Below are 23,973 nucleotides of genomic sequence, written 5' to 3' on the forward strand. Positions count from 1 at the left end.
GAACAGGTTCGCAGGAAAAGATTGAGAACTATTGAAAGGACATCCCAGAACAGAAGAGAAAGGTCAAGCAGCAGCAGTACAGAACGAGATACCAGGCAGGAAAGGGGACGTAGTTTATCAAGATCTTGGAACATTAGTAAGACTACGAATACTAATAGGAGTAGAAGCCCACATGCACGTGAGATTTTGGTGGCTTCAAATTAATTAGATGAAAAAGTTATCAAAGATGCGAAACAGCAAGTATTGCATAGTTGGAGTGTATTTGGGGTACACACGAAAGTACCGGATAGGGGACAAAAAGCTCTATCCCACAGATGGATTTGCACGGAAAAGGTTCTTCCGGGTGGAACTTATAAGGCAAAGGCCAGGCTTGTGGTAAGGGGATTTGAAGAAAACTTAGACGATCAGGACTTAAGGGTAGATTCACCTACAGCAGGAAAGGTTATTTTAAAGATCTTCTTGGCTCTATTAGCCACAAAGGCATGGGAATGCAAATCTATAGATATAAAAGCTGCCTTTTTGCAAGGGCATCAGCTCCAGAGAGACATTTTTCTCCGTCCTCCTAAAGAAGCAGCTAACACAGAAGGGGTACTCTGGGAATTAAACAAATGTGTATATGGATTAAATGATGCATCTAGAGCAGGGGTGGGCAAACTACGGCCCGTGGGCCGCATGCGGCCCGCCAAAGGTCTTTATGCGGCCCACCAAGATCAAGTCATAAAAAATAAAATAAATAAATAAATAAAAAATAAAAAAATTTAAATTTTAAAAAAGGTTAATGTGGGGGGGGGGGGGGGGGGGGGGGGGTGCGGCTGTTGGGTTACTGGTATAGGGTGGATACGTTGACTTGAGTAGGGTGATCATTGCTCGGCACAACATGTGTTTCATGTGAAGTTTCTACTTTAAAATATTAATTAATAAAAATTAATTGCTTTTTTTTCTTTAAACTGAGTTACTTTGTTTTTCAAATAAATGTGTTTCATGTAAAGTTTCTACTTTAAAATATTAATTAATAAAAATTAATTGCTTTTTTTCCCTTTAAAAACCTTTTATTTTGGCTATTTTAAATATTAATTATTTTACTTAATAGACTATGCGGCCCTTTAAAATTGTGAATTTCTGAATGTGGCCCTAGCACGGAAAAGTTTGCCCACCCCTGATCTAGAGTGTGGTACTTTTCGGTAAGGTCAGTTTTTTGTTAAAGTTAGGCTGTTGCCAGTTGAAAGCAGATCCTGCAATGTTTTACTGGCACTATAATCTTTCTGGCATCTTTATGATGCATATCGATGATTTTTTGTGGGGTGGGACTAGTGATTTTGAAGCTATTGTAATCTCTGGTTTGAGAAAAGAATTCCGGGTTGGAAGTCAGGCTTCTGGTGCATTTTAAATATATTGGACTGGAAATCGGACAGACTAAGTTAGGGACAACTTTACGTCAGCAATCTTATTTGGAAAGCATCAGCCCAATAGCAATTAGTTGTGGCCGGGTTTCACAAAAAGACGCATGGTTTCAAAGATAGAAAAAGTGCAACTGCGAAGTTTAATTGGGCAACTGAACTGGTTAGGTAGACAGACTAGACCGGACGCGAGTTTTGATGTCTTAAGAGTCGAGTACAAAAATGAATGATCCCAAAGTGGAAGACATAATAAGAGGAAATAAAACGTTGGCCAAACTAAAAATGCAGGAGTGTGTTTTGAAGTTCCCGGTTTTAGGTGACCTTAAGCACTTGAAACTCATAGTTTATAGTGATGCGTCCTATGCAAATTTGGGATGGGGTTTCAAGCGCAGGAGGTTTATAATTTTTCTTTTGGGAACAATGGAAAATGAAAATCGCTTATTGTCACAAGTGGGCTTCAAATGAAGTTACTGTGAAAAGACCCTAGTCGCCACATTCCGGTGCCTGTTCGGGGAGGCTGTTACGGGAAAATGTTGCCCTCTTATGTGGGAAAAAAAGAAAATAAGGAGTGGTCAAAATCACTTTGGCTGCTGAGACGTTAAGCCTTGTGGAAGCAGTGGATATGGTCTTTTATATATCTCAGATATTGACAGATATTTTAGGATTAGGGTATTTGGGTAATATACCTACTGACTGTCACATTGACAATAAATCCCTGTGGGAAAATGTGCACTCTACAAAAAGTGTCAATGAAAAGAGGTTACGGATAGACATCGCAAGTTTGAAGCAGATGTTGGACAGAGGGGAAATAACAAAAATGAAATGGGTCAACAGTAGCCATTAACTGTCAGATTGTTTTACGAAAAAAGGAAATTTTTGGATATTGTTAATGAAGGGCGCCTGTTTCTGTGACTGTTTTTTTTTCTCTTCCAAAAAAAACTGGGAAAAAAAAGGGGGGAAAATCACGTGTGTTTTAGTTTCTTGAAATTTTGTTTTCACCTAATTGGTTTTTTTTCTCCAAGGAAGGAGAGTCTGTTAATTAATGGGTTAAGAGACATTGCAATTAGTTGTCTCATTTATGTTAAGTGTCCAATAATTGAGGTGGCCTCTGGGTCTGGTGATGTGTAGAGTTTTGTGCAGAGTCTGTTGAAAGAAATAAAAGTGTGTTGGTGAAAAAGGAACAGAACTTTTGTCTCTTCATACCACAGCATCTAATACGTCTAACAATACAGAGCTTCCCAGAGGAACTGGCCTCCACATTGCTGGAGGAGGTGCTGATGACAAGGGGACTAGAGAAGGAGGTAGTGCCAGTGGTGTACGGAGCTATTTTGGAAGAGGATCAGGCACCACTGGAAGGGATAAAAGCAAAGTGGGAGGAAGAGTTGGGAGAGGTCATAGGGGTCTGGTGTGAGGTGCTCCGGAGAGTGAATGCCTCCACCCCGTGCGCGAGGTTGAGCCAATTCTTTGAAGGAGAAGATGTGTGATATGTTTTGGTCCTGTCCAAAGCTAGAGGATTACTGGAAAGAGGTTTTTAGGCTAATTTCCAAAGAGGTGCATGTGAAAGTGGACCCGGGTGCCCGGGAGGCCATATTCGGGATGTTGGACCAGCCAGGTTTGGAAACAGGTGCGGAGGCAGATATCATAGCCTTCGCCTCGTTGATTGCCTGAAGGTGGATCCTGTTGGGATGGAGAGCAGCCTGTGCCCTGGCGTGGCAGGAGGACCTGTTGGAATTCTTGACTTTTGAGAAGGTTAAGTTTGAACGGAGGGGAACGAACTGAGGTTTCTACAAGTCATGGGCATTATTCATCATGCACTTTCAAGAACTCGATAACACCATGGGTGGGAGGGTTGGGGGGGGGGGGGGGGGAAGGGGGCTGTGTGTATTAAGGGTGACTATGGGTAATCCCTGATTCATTTTTGTCATTTGTTTATGTAAACATGCGAGCCAATGTTTGAGGGTTGGTGGGAGGATGGGATCGTGGTTATTGTTATAGGGATTGACATATTTGTTGCTGATTAGGGGCTGTTTAGCACACTGGGCTAAATCGCTGGCTTTGAAAGCAGACCAAGGCAGGCCAGCCGCACGGTTCGATTCCCGTAACAGCCTCCCCAAACAGGCGTCGGAATGTGGCGACTAGGGGCTTTTCACAGTAACTTCATTGAAGCCTACTCATGACAATAAGCGATTTTCATTTCGATTATTGTTCATTGTTGGTGGGTGTAACTTTGGAGAAAATGTGAAAAAGGAAGAGAATAAAAATATTTTTTTTAAACTGGGAACAGAGAAAATCAGGCAGGCTGAAGAAAGAAGTTGGGAGAATGAGGGAGACAGAAAAGGAGAGAGAAAGAAAAAAAAATGGCAGAGAGAGAAAAATCAGGAAAGAAGTAAACAGAAGAAATTGGGGACTGCTGCAGTGAGAATGGGGAAGGTGAACTAAACAAGGAGGGAGAGCGAGATTATCCTCCATTTTGGAGACTGAAGTCCTGTGCTTCTCAGTTGAAGGGTATTCTCTGAAACCTCAGCTTTTTCCCTGTGCTGTGAAATGGCTTCTGACTTTCTTAACCATTGTAGATGCTGGCCTCTTGTGTATTTTAAACATCTCCTATTTTTAATCTAACAATAAATATGTGAAAGAGCACTGGCAAAGTATATTTTTGAAAGAGAAACTGAGAGGAGGGATCAAATAAGATGGGGGGGGGGGGGAAATCATTGTCTCAACAGAGTAACAAGACAGACAGGCAGACATACTTGCAAGCTTGCACACAGAAATATCTCACAGACAATGAGCTAATGGTCAAATCATTTGTTTCAGTGACGTTGGTTGAAGGATGAACATGGAGATGAAATATTCAGAGAGTAGAGGAAGCCTGATTAGAGGCAAAAGTTTAAAATTGCATTTGTCTGTTTGAAGCCTAACTGATGTGTGTGTCATCTCAGCCCAGCTGAGTTCTACATAAGAGGCATAAATCCACTCTCAGTAAGCATTGCACACGTGAGGCGGGAGACAGCCCGAGTGAAGCAGCCAGAGTGGGATTGAAACTTGGTAATTTGGAGCAGTGTGATAATTCGGTACAGTGAGAGGAGGTGTTTTTTCCCTTTTTGATTTGTTTTCTTTTTTCTTGCTTTGTAACTGTTAATCTTCAGGGGGAGATCCAGAGAGCATCCTGGGAAGGTAAATGGTATAAAGACCTACCTAGAATCATAGAACTTACAGTGCAGAAGGAGGCCATTCGGGGCCCTGGGAAAGAGCACCCTAGTTAAGTCCACACCACCACCCTACCCCTGTAACCTCGTAACCCTGCCTAACCATTTTTTTTGGACACCATGGGCAATTTAGCATGGTTAATCCACCTAATCTGCACATCTTTGGACTGTGGGAGGAAACGCACGCAGACACGGGGAGAACGTGCAGACTCGGCACAGACAATCAAGCCGGGAATCGAACCTGGAACCTTGGAGCGGTGAAGCAACTGTGCTAACCACTGTGCTACTGCACTGCCCTCGGATATCTGCAACGATAAGTGAGGGTAAGAGTTTAATAAATTTTCTTAACTAATTTAATTGGTGATAGAAATGGCGGTCATTAGGGTTAAGTGCTGCACTTGTGAGACATGGGAGATCTATGATACTTCCAGTGTCTCGGGCAAATACATCTGCAGGAAGTGCACCCAATTGCAGCTCCTCACAGACCGCATAAAACTGTGCAGCACAGTACAGGCCCTTCGACCCACGATGTTGTGCCAACTAGTCTGAAACTAAGATCAAATCAATCTACTCCCAATCATTCTAGTGCACTCCATATGCCTATCCAATAACCGCTTGAAAATTCCTAAAGTGTCCAACTCCACTATCATAGCTGGGAATGCTGGATAGGTTGGAGCAGCAGTTGGATGCACTTAGGAGCATGATGGTGGCAGAAAGTATCATAGACAGGAGTTTAGCGATGTGGTGACACCCAAGATGCAGGCAGATAGATGGGTGACTGCTAGAAGAAGCAGGCAGTCAGTACAGAAATCCCCTGTGGTCGTCTCCCTCTCTAACAAGTATACCGAATTGAATACTGTTGGGGGGTGGCCTATCAGGGGATAGCAGCCGCCGCAGCCAGAGCAGTGACACTATGGCTGGCTCTGTTGTTCAGCAGGGAGGGACAAAGAGCACTAGAGCAATAGTTATAGCGGACTCAATAGGAGTACAGATAGGCACTTCTGTGGATGTGAAAGAGACTCCAGGATGGTGTGTTTCCTCCCTGCTGCCAAGGTCTAGGATGTCTCTGAACGGACAGGGGCATTCTGAAGGGAGATGGTGAACAGCCAGAGGTCGTGGCACATATTGGTGCTAACGACACAGGTAGGAGAGCGACAAGGTCATGCAGCTGCAGTTTAGGGAGTTAGGTATAAAATTAAAAAGCAGGACTTGTAAGGTTGTAATCTCAGGATTACTCACTGTGCCACGTGCCAGTGAGACTAGAAATAGGAAGATAGTACAGCTCAACATGTGGTTAAACAGCTGGTTTAAGAAGGAGAGTTTCAGATAGACGATTGGGATCTCTTCCGGGGCAGGAGAGACCTGTACAAGATGGATGGGTTGCATCTAAACTGGAGGGGCCGGGAGGTTTGCGTATGTCACATGGGGGGGGATTTAAACTAGTTTGGTGGGGCGGGGTGGGAACCAAAGCAAAGGTGAATTAACTGAAGAAGTGCTAGAGAGTAGGGTCAGTAGAACTCAGAGGAAGAGCAGGCAGGGTGTGGTTACTGAGCAAAGAGGACTGAAGTGCATTGTTTCAATGGGGGTGGGGAGTTGTAACAGGTAAAGCAGATTAATTTAGAGCTTGGATTAGTACTTGGAACTATGATGTTACTGCCATTACAGAGACTTGGTTCAGGGAAGGACAGGAGCACGGTAGCATGGTGGCTAGCATAAATGCTTCACAGCTCCAGGATCCCAGGTTCGATTCCCAGCTGGGTCACTGTCTGTGTGGAGTCTGCACGTCCTCCCCGTGTGTGCGTGGGTTTCCTCCGGGTGCTCCGGTTTCCTCCCACAGTCCAAAGATGTGCGGGTTAGGTGGATTGGCCATGCTAAATTGCTCGTAGTGTCCTAATAAAAGTAAGGTTAAGGGGGGGGGGGGGGGGGGGGGGGGGGTTGTTGGGTTACGGCTATAGAGTGGATACGCGGGTTTGAGTAGGGTGATCATTGCTCGGCACAACATCGAGGGCCGAAGGGCCTGTTCTGTGCTGTTCTATGTTCTAATGTTCCAGGATACAGATGTTTCAGACAGGATAGAGGGGGGACGTAAAAGGGGTGGGGTAGTTGCGCTACCGGTGAGGGAGAATATCACAGCTGTACTGCGGGAAAACACCTCAGAAAGCTCATACAGCGAGGCAATATGGGTAGACTTCCGGAATAGGAATGGTGCAGTCACAATGTTGGGGGTTTATTATAGGTTTACTCACATCCTTTCAGGCAGTGAGTTCCAGACTTCCACTACCGTCTGGGTGAAAACGTTTTTCCTCACATCCCCTCTAAACGTTAAATCCTTAAATCTATACCCTATTTCAATGATCCACCCACCAAGGGGAAAGGTTTCTTCTTGTCTTCTCTATCTATGTCCCTCAATAACTTTATACATCTCAATCACGTCCCCTCCTCAGTCTCCTCTCCAAGGAAAACCACCCCAATCTATCCAAACTCTTCATAACAAAAACTCTCCAGCCTAGGTAACATCATGGTAAATCTCCTCTGCACCCTTTCCAATGCCCTCACATCCCTCCTAGTGTGGATTCCAGAACTGCACACAATACTTTCGCTGTGGCCTAACCAATGTTTTATACAGTTCCTGCGTAACCTGCCTGTTGTTAAATTCTATGCCCTGATCAGCCCATCTGACCAGCCCATCTATATCCTCCTGTAATCAAAGGCTACTTTCCTCACTATTTACCACCCCACCAATTTTTGTACCATCTGCAAACTTACTGATCAACCCTCTTACACTCAAGTTTAAATTACTTATATAAAGCACAAACAGCAAGGTTTCCCTGTGGGACCCCCACTGGACACAGGCTTCCAGTCAGAAAAACACCCCTCAACCATCACTGCTTGCCACTCAGCCAATTCTGGATCCAATTTGCCAAATTTCTTTGGATCTCATGGGCTCTTACCTTCGCTATCAGTGTCACATGCAGGACCTTATCAAAAGTCTTACAGAAGTCAAAGTAGACTACGTCAAATACATTGCCCTCATCTACACCTGGTCACCTCTTTATAAAATTGAATCACGATGGCCACATGTGACCTTCCTTTAATAAAACCATGCTGACTGTTCTTGATTATTCAGACTCTCCAGATACAGATTAATTTCTCTGTCAGAGTTTCTTCCACTTGCTTCCCCACTACTGAGGTTAGACTGACTGGCTTGTCATTTCTTGTTTCATCCCTTTCTCCCTTCTTGAATATCTTTCAGCATACACATAAACAGATCAAATAAAGAATTTAGGAGGAATTTCTTTAACAAACTGCACGGTGTAGAGCCTTGAATGGAGTAAAGCCATCTCAAAGCTTTTCAGGGTCAGGGGAAATGTATTTTCTAAATGGTGGTAAGTCATGTGGAATGGATAGCACAATTAGAAGAGCATAGAATAGAATTTACAGTGCAGAAGGAGGCCCATCGAGTCTGCACCGGCTCTTGGAAAGAGCACCCTACCCAAGCCCAAACCCCCACCCTATCCCCATAACCCAGTAACCCCACCCAACACGAAGGGCAATTTTGGACACTAAGGGCAATTTATCATGGCCAATCCACCTAACCTGCACATCGTTGGACTGTGGGAGGAAACCTGAGCACCCGGAGGAAACCCACGCATACACGGAGAACGTGCAGACTCCGCACAGACACTTACCCAAGCTGGGAATCGAACCTGGGACCCTAGAGCTGTGAAGCAATTGTGCTAACCACCATGCTACCGTGCTGCCCCATTCATCCAACACAAATCTCTATTGCTAGTAAAAAGCAGCATTAAGTCAACAAAGGGGTTGGAGATGCTTTCCAAAGTGTAACAGATTTCACAAAAACGAGCACATTAAATAGGTGCAAAGTACCCTGGGTTGGGCTCGAGGTCAGGAGCATACCAACAAAAGGAAGGACGGTAGAAAGAGGGAAAATCGACCGTGGATATCTAAGGAAATGAGGGAGAGTATCAAATTGAAGGAAAAAGCATACAAAGCGGCAAAGATTAGTGGAAGAAAAGAGGACTGGGGCAACAGAAAGCAACTAAAAAAGCTATAAAGAGTAAGATAGATTATGAGAGTAAACTTGCTCAGTATATAAAAACAGATAGTAAAAGTTTCTACAAATATATAACACAAAAAAGAGTGGCTCAGGTAAATATTGGTCCTTTAGAGGATGAGAAGGGAGATTTAATAATGGGAGATGAGGAAATGGCTGAGGAACTGAATAGGTTTTTTGGGTTGGTCTACACAGTGGAAGACACAAATAACATGCCAGTGACTGATGGAAATGAGGCTATGACAGGTGAGGACCTTGAGATGATTGTTATCACACTAAGGAGGTAGCGATGGGCAAGCTAATGGGGCTGAAAGTAGACAAGTCTCCTGGCTCTGATGGAATGCATCCCAGAGTGCTAAAAGAGATGGCTAGGGAAATTGCAAATGCACTTGTGATAATTGACCAAAATTCACGAGACTCTGGGGTGGTCCCGGCGGATTGGAAATTGGCAAATGTGACACCACTGTTTAAAAAAGGAGGTAGGCAGAAAGTTGGTAATTATAGGCCAGTGAGCTTAAATGCGGCAGCATGGAAGATGCTGGAATCTATCATCAAGAAAGAAATAGCGAGGCATCTGGATGGAAATTGTCCCATTGGGCAGACGCAGCATGGGTTCATAAAGGGAAGGTCAGGCCTAACTAATTTAGTGGAATTTTTTGAGGACATTACCAATGCGGTAGATAACGGGGAGCCAATGGATGTGGTATGTCTGGATTTCCAGAAAGCCTTTGACAAGGTGCCACACAAAAGGTTGCTGCATGAGATAAAGATCCATGGCATTATGGGTAAAGTAGTAGCATGGATAGAGGATTGGTTAATTAATAGAAAGCAAAGCTTTCATCGCTAAAGACTCATCGCTAAAAAGAAAAAAAATTTGGGGCAGCATGGTAGCATGGTGGTTAGCGTCAATGCTTCACAGCTCTAGGGTCCCAGTTTCAGTTCCCGGCTGGGTCACTGTCTGTGCGGAGTCTGCACGTCCTCCCCGTGTGTGCGTGGGTTTCCTCCGGGTGCTCCGGTTTCCTCCCACAGTCCAAAGATGTGCGGGTTAGGTGGATTGGCCATGCTAAAGTGTCCTAAAAAGTAAGGTTAAGGGGGGGTTGTTGGGTTACGGGTATAGGGTGGATACGTGGGTTTGAGTAGGGTGATCATTGCTCGGCACAACATCGAGGGCCGAAGGGCCTGTTCTGTGCTGTACTGTTCTATGTTCTAAAGAATGGGTGTTTCTCTGGTTGGCAACCAGTAGCTAGTGGTGTCCCTCAGGGATCAGTGCTGAGCCCACAATTGGAAAAGGTGCAAAGGAGATTTACCAGGATGTTGCCTGGAATGGAGAGTAGATCTTACGAGGAAAGGTTGCGGGTGCTAGGCCTTTTCTCATTAGAACGGAGAAGGATGAGGGGCGACTTGATAGAGGTTTATAAGATGATCAGGGGAATAGATAGAGTAGACAGTCAGAGACTTCTTCCCCGGGTGAAAAAAACCATTACAAGGGGACATAAATTTAAGGTGAAAGGTGGAAGATAGAGAGGGGATGTCAGAGGTAGGTTCTTTACTCAGAGTAGTGGGGCATGGAATGCACTGCCTGTGGAAGTAGTTGAGTCGGAAACGTTAGGGACCTTCAAGCGGCTATTGGATAGGTACATGGATTATGGTAGAATAATGGAGTGTAGATTAATTTGTTCTTAAGGGCAGCACGGTAGCATTGTGGATAGCACAATTGCTTCACAGCTCCAGGATCCCAGGTTCAATTCTGGCTTGGGTCACTGTCTGTGTGGAGTCTGCACATCCTCCCAGTGTGTGCGAGGGTTTCCTCCGGATGCTCCGGTTTCCTCCCACAGTCCAAAGTTGTGCAGGTTAGGTGGATTGGCCATGATAAATTGCCCTTCGTGTCCAAAATTGCCCTTAGTGTTGAGTGGGGTTACTGGGTTATGGGGATAGGGTGGAGGTGTTGACCTCGGGTAGGGTGCTCTTTCCAAGAGCCGGTGCAGACTCAATGGGCCAAATGGCCTCCTTCTGCATTATAAATTCTATGATAATCTAAGGGATCAGTGTTGGGCCCACAATTGTTCACAATTTACATAGATGATTTGGAGTTGTGGACCAAGTGCAATGTGTCCAAGTTTGCAGATGACACTAAGATGAGTGGTAAAGCAAAAAGTGCAGAGGATACCGGAAATCTGCAGAGGGATTTGGATAGGTTAAGTGAATGGGCTAGGGTCTGGCAGATGGAATACAATGTTGACAAATGTGAGGTTATCCATTTTGGTAGGAATAACAGCAAAAGGGATTATTATTTAAACAATAAAATATTAAAACTTGCTGCTGTGCAGAGACCTGGGTGTGCTAGTGCATGTGTCACAAAAAGTTGCTTTACAGGTGCAACAGGTGATTAAGAAGGCAAATGGAATTTTGTCCTTCATTGCTAGAGGGATGGAGTTTAAGACTAGGGAGGTTATGCTGCAATTGTAAAAGGTGTTAGTGAGGCCACACCTGGAGTATTGTGTTCAGTTTTGGTCTCCTTACTTGAGAAAGGACATACTGGCACTGGAGGGTGCGCAGAGGAGATTCACTAAATTAATCTCAGAGCTGAAGGGGTTGCATTACGAGGAGAGGTTGAGTAGGCTGGGACTGTACTCGTTGGAATTTAGAAGGATGAGGGGGGGATTTTATAGAAACATATAAAATTATGAAGGGAATAGATAGGATAGATGTGGGCAGGTTGTTCCCACTGGCGGGTGAAAGCAGAACTAGGGGGGCATAGCCTCAAAATAAGGGAAGTAGATTTAGGACTGAGTTTAGGAGGAACTTCTTCACCCAAAGGGTTGTGAATCTATGGAATTCCTTGCCCAGTGAAGCAGTTGAGGCTCCTTCATTAAATGTTTTTAAGAGAGAGATAGATAGTTTTTTGAAGAATAAAGGGATTAAGGGTTATGGTGTTCAGGCCGGAAAGTGGAGCTGAGTCCACAAAAGATCAGCCATGATCTCATTGAATGGCGGAGCAGGCTCGAGGTGCCAGATGGCCTACTCCTGCTCCTAGTTCTTATGTTCTTATTTAGAAACCATTAAAAAATTACACCTTGGAAGGATACCATTCAGCCCATTTTGTTCATGACAAGGACTGTGTGCTTGGCCCCAGGTGCCCTTTCTAATCTCACCTTCCTGCACATGGTCCATAGCAGTAGTGCACAGTACTTAAGGTGCAGATCCAGGTATTTTAAAAAAAAAAGAGTTTAGGGTCTTTGCCTCCCCCATCAACTCGTCAGCGAATTCCCACTACCCTCTGCGTAAAAAAGTTCTTCCTCATGTCATCTCTACACCTTCTGCAACTAATTATGAATCTCTATACCCTGGTTCTAGAATTTTCCAAGGGCAACAATTTTATTCTGGCCACTATCTCTTCCCCTCACAATTTGGTACACCTTAATTAAGTCACCCCTCAGCCTTCTTTGTTCCAAGGAAAATAACCCCAAACTATCCAATCATTCCTCATAGCTACACTTTTCTAGCCCTGGCAACATTCTTGTAAACCTCCTCTGCACTCACTCCACAGCAGTAACGTCATTCCTGCAACGTGGTGACCAGAACCTCACACAATATTCCAGTTGTGGCCTCACTAGCGTTTTATATGATCCTAACATTATATCCTTATCTTGATATTCTATGCCTCTGCCAAAGAAGGAGAGCATTCCATATACTTTCTTAACAAACTTGAGGCATTTGTGTACTTGTGCATTAAGATCTCTCACTTCATCTGCACCTCTTAGTATATTACCATTTATTGTTTACTCCCCATAACCGTTTGACCTCCTAAATGCATGCCCTCACACTCCTTGGTGTTAAATTAGATATAGCACCTTGGGCTAAAGGGATATGGAGATAAAGGGGGATTAGGGTATTGAATTGATGATCAGCCAAGATTAGAATGAATGGAGGAGCAGGCTTGAAGGGCCGAATGGCCTCCCCCGCTTCAATATTCTATGTTTTTAAATAAATTCCCATCTGTCATTTTATCACCCACTCAACCAACCCATCTACATCATTTTGGAGATAATAGCTATCCTCTACACCGTCCAGCACTCGGCCAATCTTGGTGTTGTCTGCAAATTTCCTAATCATGCCCCCCATTCATGTCCAAATCGTTAATACATAACACAAACAGTAAGGGTTCCAAAACTGAACCCTGTGGAAGACGACTTGAAACAACTTTCCATTTGCAAGGGCAGCCATCGACGATTAATCTTTGTTTCCTGTTACTTAGCCAACATTTTATCCAGTTTGCCACATTGCCTTATGTCCCCTTTTTGACAATCTGCTATTTGGAACCTTGACAAACTCCTTGCTAAAATTCCTGTACACTTCAGGTCAGTGGTTCTGCAGCATTATAAAAGATGTGGTCTGACTGGTTCTTCAATTATCCATTAATCATACATCCAATTTCATGGAATTGATACTGTAAGACAGCGTAGGCTGGCTGTTCAACACATATTTCAGGGGGTGAGCCATCAGAAAATGGGGTGAGAGGGTGGGGGTTGCAGAGGGAGAAAGAGGGACAAGAAGAGAGTCTCATGTGCGGCACGGTAGCACAAGTGGATAGCACTGTGGCTTCACAGCGGCAGGATCCCATGTTCGCTTCCCCGCTGGGTCACTGTCTGTGCAGAGTCTGCACGTTCTTCCGTGTCTGCGTGGGTTTCCTCCGGGTGCTCCGCTTTCCTCCCACAGTCCAAAGACGTGTTGGTTAGGTGGATTGACCATGATAAATTGCCCTTAGTGTCCAAAAAGGGTAGGAGGGGTTACTGGGTTACGGGAATAGGGTGGAAGTGAGGGCTTAAGTGGGTCGGTGCAGACTCGATGTATCGAATGGCTTCCTTCTGCACTGTATGTTCTATGCACTCCGAACTTCTGAACAGCGAGTTGCTGACTAAAACCACCACAAGAAAATCTCCCTCGCACTCAAGTTGCACACAGCCCTTTTTCCCCAAGCAACTCACCAGATTGATGGTAACATTGAACTCTGAAGAACATAGGTTCGGTCGAGAAACAAGAAAATGCTCCTGATCATTATCTGAAAGTTAATAAAAAATTAAAAATGATTATGCAATGAGTAAGGAAATATTATTCTTGTGGACACATTCCCCAACATCAGCAATACTAATATTGTATTCAACGGACAGTTACTTACCATTTGCCGACAGTGATCCTCCCAACATTTGTTAATCTTCTTCAGAAACAGACTGCTATCCAGTGAATCCGTGGAAGCAAAGTTAAGGAAAAATAGATCATCCCCAGTTATCATACAACATCCTTGATTAGTTATAGATTGCCCAATCATCATCCCATTACTAACATGTTATCGCCTGATACCAACAGAACTGACTTAGTTATCAATAAATTATCCTTATTTCCCAATAGAATAACCTCCAGTTACTGACGGATCATCCTCAGATTCCAAAGGAACATCTCATTACTAATACAGCATCCCCCGCCATACTCAATTGGTCACTTTATAAAATAGTCCATCACATGAAACACAAAGGGTACCGCATTGAGCCAAGGTATAAGATACAATAAAAGGGAGCACTTTATATTCTTTAACTTAACCCTGTCTCTACAATTCTTTCAATTAAGGGGCAATTTGTGCGGAGTCTGCATGTTCTCCGTGACTGCGTGGATTTCCTCAGGGTGCTCCGGTTTGCTCCCACAAGTGCCGAAAGACGTGCTGTTAGGGAATTTGGACATTCTGAATTCTCCCTCAGTGTACCTGAAAAGGCACAGATTACTACAAAAGGCAGCTAGGAGCGTCTCACAGTTACTTCATTGCAGTGTTAATGTAGAACAAAGAACAGCATGGGAAAAGTGCAGCACAGGAACAGGCCCTTCGGCCCTCCAAGCCTGCGCCGACATTGCTGCCTGTCAAAACTAAAATCTTCCACACCTCCGGGGTCCGTGTCCCTCTACTCCCATCCTATTCATGCATTTGTCAAGATGTCCCTTAAACATCACTATCGTCCCTGCTTCCACCATCTCCTCCTGCAGCAAGTTCCAGGCACCCACTACCTTGGTCTAAAAACTTGCCTCGTACATCTCCTCTAAACCTCGCACCTTAAACCTAAGCCCCCTAGTAATTGACCCCTCTACCCTGGGAAGAAGTCTCTGACTATCCACTCTGTCATAATTTTGGAGACCTGTATCAGGTCACCCCTCAACCTCCTTCGTTCCAGTGAAAACAAACCAAGTTTATTCAACCGCTCCTCATAGCTAATGCCCTCCGGTACAGAGGGTACAGGCAACATCCCGGTAAATCTCTTCTGCACCCTCGCTAAAGCCTCCACATCCTTCTGGTAGTGGGGTGACTAGAATTGAACACTATACTCCAAGTGTGCCCTAACTAAGGTCCTATACAGCTGCAACATGACTTGCCAATTCTTATCCTCAATGTCCCGGCCAATGAAGGCAAGCATGCCGTTTGCCTTCTTGACTACCTTTCCCCGTGACCTGGGGACCTGTACACCAAGATCTCTCTGACTGCCAATACTCTTGAGGGTTCTACCATTCACTGTATATCCCCTACCTGCATTAGACCTTCCAAAATGCATTACCTCACATTTGTCCGGATTAAAGTCCATCTGCCATCCCTCCGCCCAATCTCCAAACGATCTAAATCCTGCTGTATCCTCTGACAGTCCTCATCGCTATCCGCAATTCCACCAACCTTTGTGTCATCTGCAAATTTACTAATCAGACCAGTTACATTTTCCTCCAAATCATTTATATATACTACAAACAGGAATGGTCCCAGCACTGATCCCTGCGGAACACCACTAGTCACAGCCCTCCAATCAGAAAAGCCCCCTTCCATTGCTACTCTCTGCCTTCTATGACCTAGCCAGTTCTGTATCCATCTTGCCAGCTCACCTCTGATCTGTGTGACACCTTTTGTACCAGTCTGCCATGAGGGACCTTGAAGTCCATATAGACAATATCCACTGCCCTACCTACATCAATCATCTTTGTGACCTGCTCGAAAACTCTATCAAGTTAGTGAGACATGACCTCCCTTTCACAAAACCATGCTGCCTCTTGCTAATATGACCACTTGCTTCCAAATGGGAGTAGATCCTGTCTCGAAGAATTCTCTCCAGTAATTTCCTTGCCACTGACGTAAGGCTCAAAGGCCTGTAGTTCCCTGGATTACTCTTCTTAAATAAAGGAACAATATTGGCTATTCTCCAGTTCTCCGGGACATCACCTGAAGATAGTGAAGATCCAAAGATTTCTGTCAAGAGCCTACTTGTGACACTAATAAAGATTATTAGTATTAATTTAGCGTGGCTAATCTACCTACCCAGTACATCTTTGGGTTGTGGGAGTAAGACCCTCGCAGACATGGGGGGAATGCGCAAACTCCACACGGACAGTGACCGGGGCTGTGTTCGAACCCGGGTCCTGAGCGCCGTGAAGTCTCTGCAATCTAAGGACATAGATTGTCCCACGGCGCTGAGGACCCAGGTTTGATCCTCATCAGTTTGCACATAAATTTTTGCACAATAAATTTATATCGCTGCAAAGAAAATATTTACATAGTCACTGCGCTGCAAGGGTGCAAATAAAATTCAGTTTCGAAAACTACCTCACGTCGTGTTAGGTGAGATTTGAACTGTTGAATAGGGACAGGGCTTGCCAGGGCAAAAGTCCTGGGAAAAATCAAACCTGCAGTGAGCACTTGACGAGCATGATCTGCATAAGCTGGATCAGAAAAATGATTGCCTGAACTGCCCTGGATTTGTGACTAATAGCACGGATGCCTTTAAGGAGATGCTACATAAACAAGCACAAACGAGAAAGGCTAGGGGAACCCATTCTTCAATTCTTTTCCCTGGACATATTACTTACTGAAGTTGAAAATGGGAGGAGCTCGCAAACAACCGATGAGGAAAGCGCAGGACTACAAGGTGTAGAGAAATTAGGAGACCTGCTCTGGGACAGATTACTGCTGCACCAATACATGAAGAAGAAAATGAGAGAAAATAGATAGGGTGAGAGGGATGGGAGGAGCCTTGTGTGAAATGTAGACCAATTGGGTCAAATGCACCACACATTTGATGTAATCTCTGAAGCAGGTTTAGGATTTCAGCCCACTCTCCTCAAAGCTGTTCCAACTTTCTCACTGAAGAGCCTGGATTGAGTAAGAAAAAGCATTTATTTCCATAAATTAGCTCAGAAACAAGTGTTCCAGCAGGTGCCATCTGCTTGGATGATCAGGGGACATGCTCGACAACAGATTCAACAAAATAATTTGTTCCTTATTCAAATGCAAAAGATTTTCACCAAAACTTCAACATTTAATGTGGAGTACCTTGATGTTAAAATGTCTCCCGGTTAATAGTTTCATGATATGAGAATTACTTTGATCTCATTTGGATTCCTTTCATATAGCAAAACAATTTCTACCAATATTGTAGAAGATGCTGAACTGTTAGGTGCACAGCACAAACCAACAACAATCATAGATAATATCACATGAATTGCAGACAAAGTAGATCAAAAGGGGAGAAAAAGGATATTCTCGGAACTGCAAAATCTGTGCCTTGACATGGTCTTCACATACCTGTCTCAGTTGTTTGTACAGCGTTGCTGACACTTTATAGGAACACAAATTCTCAACAGCCTGCATATTACAGAAAAGCCCATTATTTCAGAAATTAGATCACAATCTCGGCACATTGAAAATAAAATCACACAAAATAAACAAGTTACCCACAACCATCAATAACAGCACCTTATTGCACTGTCCAGTTTTGGGACCCAGTTTAGCTCAGTTGGCTGGACAGTTGGTGTATGATGCAGAGCAAAGCCAACAGCATAGGTTCAATTCCTGTACCAAGGTTACTTACAACAGCCCTGCCTTCTCAATGTTGCCCCTTACCTGAGGTGTGGTGTCCCTCAGGTAAAATCATCACCAGTCAGCTCTCCCTGTCAAAGGGGAAAGCAGCCTATGGTCATTTGGGACCATGGTGACTTACCTAAGAAATTGTATTTCCAGAAAGCCTCTGTGATTTCTTTGATTTGCGGATAGCGATGAGCACTGTCAGAGGATACAGCAGGATTTAGATCGTTTGGAGACTTAGACGGCGAGATGGCAGATGGAGTTTAATCCGGACAAATGTGAGGTAATGCATTTTGGAAGGTCTAATACAGGTAGGGAATATACAGTGAATGGTAGAACCCTCAAGTGTATCGACAGTCAGAGAGATCTAGGTGTCCAGGTCCACAGGTCACTGAAAGGGGCAAAACAGGTGGAGAAGGTAGTCAAGAAGGCATACGGCATCCTTGCCTTCATTGGCCGGGGCATTGAGTATAAAAATTGGCAAGTCATGTTGCAGCTGTATTGAACCTTAGTTAGGCCACTTGGAGTATAGTGTTCAATTCTGGTCGCCACACTACCAGAAGGATGTGGAGGCTTTAGAGAGGTTGCAGAAGAGATTTACCAGGATATTGCCTGGAATGGAGAGCATTAGCTATGAGGAGAGGTTGAATAAACTTGGTTTGTTCTCACTGGAACGACGGAGGTTGAGGAGTGACCTGATAGAGGTCTACAAAATTATGAGGGGCATAGACAGAGTGGATAGTCAGATGCTTTTTCCCAGGTTAGAGGGGTCAATTACTAGGGGACTTAGATTTAAGGTGCGAGGGGCAAGGTTTAGAGGAGATGGGTGCGAGGGGCAAGGTTTAGAGGAGATGTCTGAGGCAAATTTTTTACACAGAGGGTACTGGGTGCCTGGAACTCGCTGCCAGAGGACGTGGTGGAAGCAGGGACGATAGTGACGTTTAAGGGGCATCTTGACAAATACATGAATAGGATGGGAATAGAGGGATACGGACACCGGAAATGTAGAAGCTTTTAGGTTAGACAGGCAGCATGGTCGGCGCAGGCTTGGAGGGCCGAAGGGCCTGTTCCTGTGCTGTACTTTTCTTTGTTTTTTGTCAAACAACAGGAACTAGGGGGGCAGTGAATAAGAAAAAGGTGCAATAATGATCTCTGATTTGGGAATGGGGGAAGAAGGGGACAGGCAGTCAGTACTTGACAACATCACCGAGTCTCTGAGAATTTTTTGTCTCTTTCAAACACCTCTCTTTTGATTAAGCTCCCTCCTAATATTTTGTCTTCACACTGACATCCATTTTTTCCCATTATTCGTGTGGTGCCTTGGGATATACAAACTATTTAACCACATGCTGTTGCTGTTAAATGATAAAAAAGTACACAAATATATTCTGGGGTGGTAAACAACTCGGTAAACAAGCCTTTTGTGCCATTAAAAAACAGGATTTTAATATGGCCCTGATTGACGGCACCCAACACACTATTATTAAGGCAGCATTGCGCTTATGGAACTGGCCTGATAGCCTGAATTCAAACCCCACCGTAGCAAGTTATGATTTGAATTTGGTCGATCTGGAAACTGTGGGTTGGCACAAGGAAAAATATTTTTTAGAATTGCTAGATGTTCATGAGACCACAAGATATAGGAGCAGAATTGGGCCATTCGGCCCATCGGGTTTGCACCACCATTCTATTTTGGCTGATATGTTTCACAACCCCATACTCCCGCAACCCCTGATCCCCTTATTAATCAAGAACATATCTATTTCTGTCTTATAAACACTCAATGACTTGGTCTCCACAGCCCTGTGGCAATAGGTGCCACAGATTCACCACCCTCTGTCCCAAGAACTTCCCCCTTATCTCAGTTTTAAAGGATCATCCCTTCAGGCTGAGGCTGTACAGTATTTTGCTTTTGGAAATCAACATTACATCTTCACAGCTTGGCCTACATGTGACTCCGATTTCACCGGGCATTGCTGACTCTCAATTCTCTCATTCCAAAACCTTATCAAACAGAGACACAGACTAAAGAGCAACAAGATGATTAAGGAACGATATTGGGACCAAAAGGGTTAAATTATGAGGAACAGTTGCGTCTTTCATTCACAGGAACACACATACAATAGGAGGTCATTTAGCCCCTTGAGCCTATTCTACCAGTCAATGAGATTGTGGTCGACTTGTAACCTAAATTCACTTTTTGCGTTTTCTCCAGATAATTTAATAACTTTTGGTTAACAAACATAAACTCAGCTTTAAAATTTATAATTGACCCAGCATCAATTGGTGTTTGTAAGCGAGTTCTTAAGATTTACTCCCCGTGTGCGTAGAAGTGTTTCCTAACTACATGCCTGAGAGATCTGCTTCTAATTTCTCAGGAAATTGACTCGTCAACCAGCAGAAATAATTACCAAAATATGGTGCTTAGGTGGATTTAACACAGAGCAGCCAGAATCTAACTGAATGCTGGAAGAGGTTGGATGACAACTGAATGGTTGACCCATGTTCCTTGGAGGAAGATCAGCATAAGTCAAGTTGGGTTGCAATACTCCACTTAGCTCAAATTCCCTTCAAGGACAAAGCACCCAGAAACCACAAAGTTGTTCTGTATTAAAGCTCTTGATCTGGTGCAGATTTCCAGCTGATGTTTTACCCAAAAATGAATCACCTACAAATACCTCACTCACCCTCAGCTGAAAAGCAGCTTAGTGGAAAGAAAACCTAACTGGAATCACCGGAATCAGTTTGATTTCTACTGTAACTTTCAATCGGGGAAAACTCCCTGCTGGTTGGAGTCATACGTGACATAAAGGAAGATAGTTGTAGTGGTTGGAGGTCAATCATCTCAGTTCCAGGACATCACTGCAAGAGTTCTTCGGTGTAGCGTCCTAGGCCCAACCATCTTCAGCTGTTTCATAGAACATTACAGCGCAGTGCAGGCCCTTCGACCCTCGATGTTGCGCCGACCTGTGAAACCACTCTAAAGCCCATCTACATCAATGACCTGCCTTCCATCAGAAGGTCAGAAATGGGGATGTTTGCTGATGACTGCACAATGTTCAGCATCATTCGCAACTCCTCAAATAATGAAGCAGTTCATGTCCAAATGAGGGAGGGGGTGTTACCATTGATCAGAAACTGAACTGTATAGCCACATTAATACTGTGGCTACCAGGGTAGGTCAAAGGCTAGGAATCCTTCGGCGAGTAACTCACCTCACGACTCCCCAAAGCCTGTCCACCATCTACAAGGCACAAGCCAGGAGTGAAATAGAATACTCTCCACTTGCCTGGATGAGTGCAGCTCCAACAACACTTAAGAAGCTCAACACCATCTAGGACAAAGCAGTCCGCTTGATTGCTCCTCCTTCCACAAATATTCAAACCCTCCATCACCGACCCAGTGGCAGCCGTGTGTACCATCTATAAGATGCACTGTAGCAATGCACCAAGATTCCTTAGAAAGCATCTTCCAAACCCACGACCACTACCATCTAGAAGGACAAGAGCAGCGAACCCCACCACCTGGAGGTTCCCCTCCAAGTCACTTGGAAATATATCACAGTTCCTTCACTGTCACTCGGGCAACATCCTTGAACTTCCTCAACAGCAAAGTTTGTGTATCTACAACTCAAGGACTGCAGCTGTTCAAGAAGGCAACTCACCACCACCTGCTGAAGAGCAACTAGGGAAAGGCAATAAATGCTAGCCTAGCCAGCGATGCCAACATCCCACTAATTAATTTTTTAAAAAGCCCAAACTGGGATGACAGAAGGACGTTTCTTCACAATTGGGTTCACAAATACCAAACAGGAAACTTTAATCAGTAACAAGAAAGCAATTTGAAATGCTGGATATCAGAAAGGAAAGCATTGTGCAACCGTTTGAGCCAAGAAGGTACTAGAGGTGGGGAAGTGCGATCATGTGAAGTGTTCGGTCAGAGGGTCGGTGCTGAATAGCCTCCTTCTGCATTGTAGGGATTCTATGACCTCTATGTCTCTGCTAATAAAGGCAAATATACCATATGCCTTCTTAACTCCTGCTCTGCTCCTTAAGGGACTGGTGTACATGCATAATCTGATCCTTGGTGCTTCCCATGTATTGTCATGTATTCCCTTGCCTTGTTTGTCCTGCCCAAGTGAATCATATCATACTTATCCGGATTGAATTCCATTTTCCACTCATCAGCCCATCTATATCCTCCTGTAATCAAAGGCTATTTACCACTACACCAATTTTCGCATCATCTGCAAACTGACTGGTCAACCCTCCTATATTCAGATCTAAATTATTCACATAAACCAAACAGCAAGGGCCCCAACACTGATCGCTGCTCGACACAGGTTTCCAGTCATTGTTGTAAATAGCTTACAGATTTTCATAAATAATTTATCTAAGTACAAGAGAAAATAGGGGAATAAGAAGACATACTGAAAGGCTAAGATGAGAGGAGGAGAGTAGCAGGAGGCTTGTTCGGGTGTAAACACCAAAATGGAATATTTGGGCCAAATGTCCTGTCCTTGTGTTAGGTAGTATTATGCAAGTTGTACAAAACTGAAAGACAAATGAACATTCTAGTATGGCTGCGAAGAAACAAGGAGGGGAAAAATGAAAAGCAGGCAATAGATCTCCAATTGTAGAGTAGGGGACAGATTGAGAGAAAGCATGCAAATCATTAAGAGTGGAAACAATATAGGAGAAGAACATACAATGAGATAAGAACTTGTAAGTGTGAGAGTGCTGAAAACAAATCAATCAAAATGTTGTTTTATGCTCAGTGGGAATATGGAATGGGTTGGGAATGGTGGGAGGAGATTTTGAGCAAAGTGGTAATCTAATCTTGACCACACCATGACAGAGGCTACAATACAAGATTAGGTTGCACATATGTGAATTGTTGTCTCGAACGGAAGGGGCTCTGTAATGGGAAGTGGCAAACCAACAGGGGCTGTACCTGTTGCAGTTGCAAATGAAAGTGTGAGGGAAGGGCAACTGCAAGTAGAGAGATTTGAGGACTGAACAGGCATATCGAAGTGGGAATGTGGAGGTGACAGGTGGCACCCCTGGCCACAAACCCCGATTGTGGAGAGTTGAACAAACATTGGGTAAAGGTGAAGGATTTTTCTAAAAGGCGGAGGTTGGGCAAGTGCCGACTCCAACTTGATGATTGTAATTTGACAGAACGCACCAGTTGCAGTTCAGACTAGTCTGTTACTTGATTAATGACTGTAGGAAATGATAAGCTGTAATAACGCAAGAGGAGCATTGTTCTGTGATTCAGGTTGATACATGTTTTCGGAGCACAATTCGCAGGTGTGTAAACATACTAGGTGATTTCAACTTTCCCAACATTAATTTAAATAGCAATTGTTTTAAGGGTTTAGATAAAGTGGAATGCTTAAAATGTAAACAGGAGAACGTTTTTGCTCATTATGGGAATGAAATTGGACAGGTGGTTGGTGGGGGAGCATTTTAGTGATAGTGGCCATTGTACAACATTGTACAATTTAAATTTGTTATGGACAAAGATATTGACAAGTTGCAAAAAAATAGGATTTTGGATCGGGGGGAAAGTAGATTTTAGTAAAATAAGGCAGGATCTGGTCACGGTAGACTGGAAAGAGTTACTTGTGGGTAAATATACAGAAGAGCATTGGAGGAGTTGTTGATAAAGGAAATGGGGAGGGTACAGGTCCAACATGTTCACTCTACGGTAATAGGAAGGAGTAAAAGACCAGAGAACCATGGATGACCAGAGACATTCAAGATACGATGAGAAGGAAAAGAGAGGCTTTTAGCAAATACAATGGGAGCAAATCAACGGAGGCATTAGAGTACAGAAAGTGCAGGATGGAGCTTAAGGAAGCCATTAGGAGAGCAAAGAGGGAATTTGAGAAAGCTCTGGCTGGTAAAAGTAGGGAAATCCCAAGATATTCTAAAGTATATCAATGGGAAGAAGATAACCAGGGAAAGAGTCGGGCCCAAGGGGAAAATCTGTGGGTGGAGCCTTGGTAAGGCGTCGAATGAATACTTCATATCTGTCTTCACCCAAGAGAATGAGGTAACTATGGAACTCAGGGAGAGATACTGTGAGATTCTTGAGCAAATTGTCATAGGGAATGACAAGGTATTGGCAGGCTTAAAAGTGGACAAGTCTCCAGGTCCGGATGAATTGTGTCCCAGGATGCAGTGGGAGGCGAGGGAGAAGTTTGCAGGGGCTCTGACCCAAATTTTGTATTACTTTCTGGTCACAGGGGAGGTGCCAGAAGACTGGAGAACAGCTAATGTAATCCCACTATTACAAATTTGATTAAATTTTTTGAGCATGTTACCAAGTGTGTTGATGAGGGTAGTGCAGTTGGTATAGTTTACATGGATTTCCGCAAAGCCTTTGACAAGGTCCCACATGGGAGGC

General features: G+C 44.1%; 1 protein-coding gene across 5 annotated transcripts in view; it reads right to left on the reverse strand.

Annotated features, from left to right (window-relative positions):
* Positions 1 to 23,973, reverse strand: part of LOC119969338 (cullin-4A) — a 187,190-nt gene that overhangs the window by 150,822 nt on the left and 12,395 nt on the right. For 4 of the 5 annotated variants that reach the window (XR_005461334.1, XR_005461335.1, XM_038802850.1 and 1 more), the window contains exons 3-5: positions 17,237 to 17,340; positions 13,855 to 13,924; positions 13,664 to 13,737 (exon numbers count right to left, since the gene is read on the reverse strand). Coding sequence is in view for 3 of the 5 variants with exons in the window: in XM_038802850.1 (XP_038658778.1) it covers positions 13,664 to 13,737; positions 13,855 to 13,924; positions 17,237 to 17,340 (248 nt within the window). In the remaining 2 variants the exon portion in view is untranslated. The remainder of the gene's footprint in view (positions 1 to 13,663; positions 13,738 to 13,854; positions 13,925 to 17,236; positions 17,341 to 23,973) is intronic. The other variant, XM_038802851.1, reaches the window with a different exon arrangement.

The sequence above is a fragment of the Scyliorhinus canicula genome, chromosome 7 (assembly GCF_902713615.1).
Source record: "Scyliorhinus canicula chromosome 7, sScyCan1.1, whole genome shotgun sequence".
Lineage (NCBI taxonomy): Eukaryota > Metazoa > Chordata > Chondrichthyes > Carcharhiniformes > Scyliorhinidae > Scyliorhinus > Scyliorhinus canicula.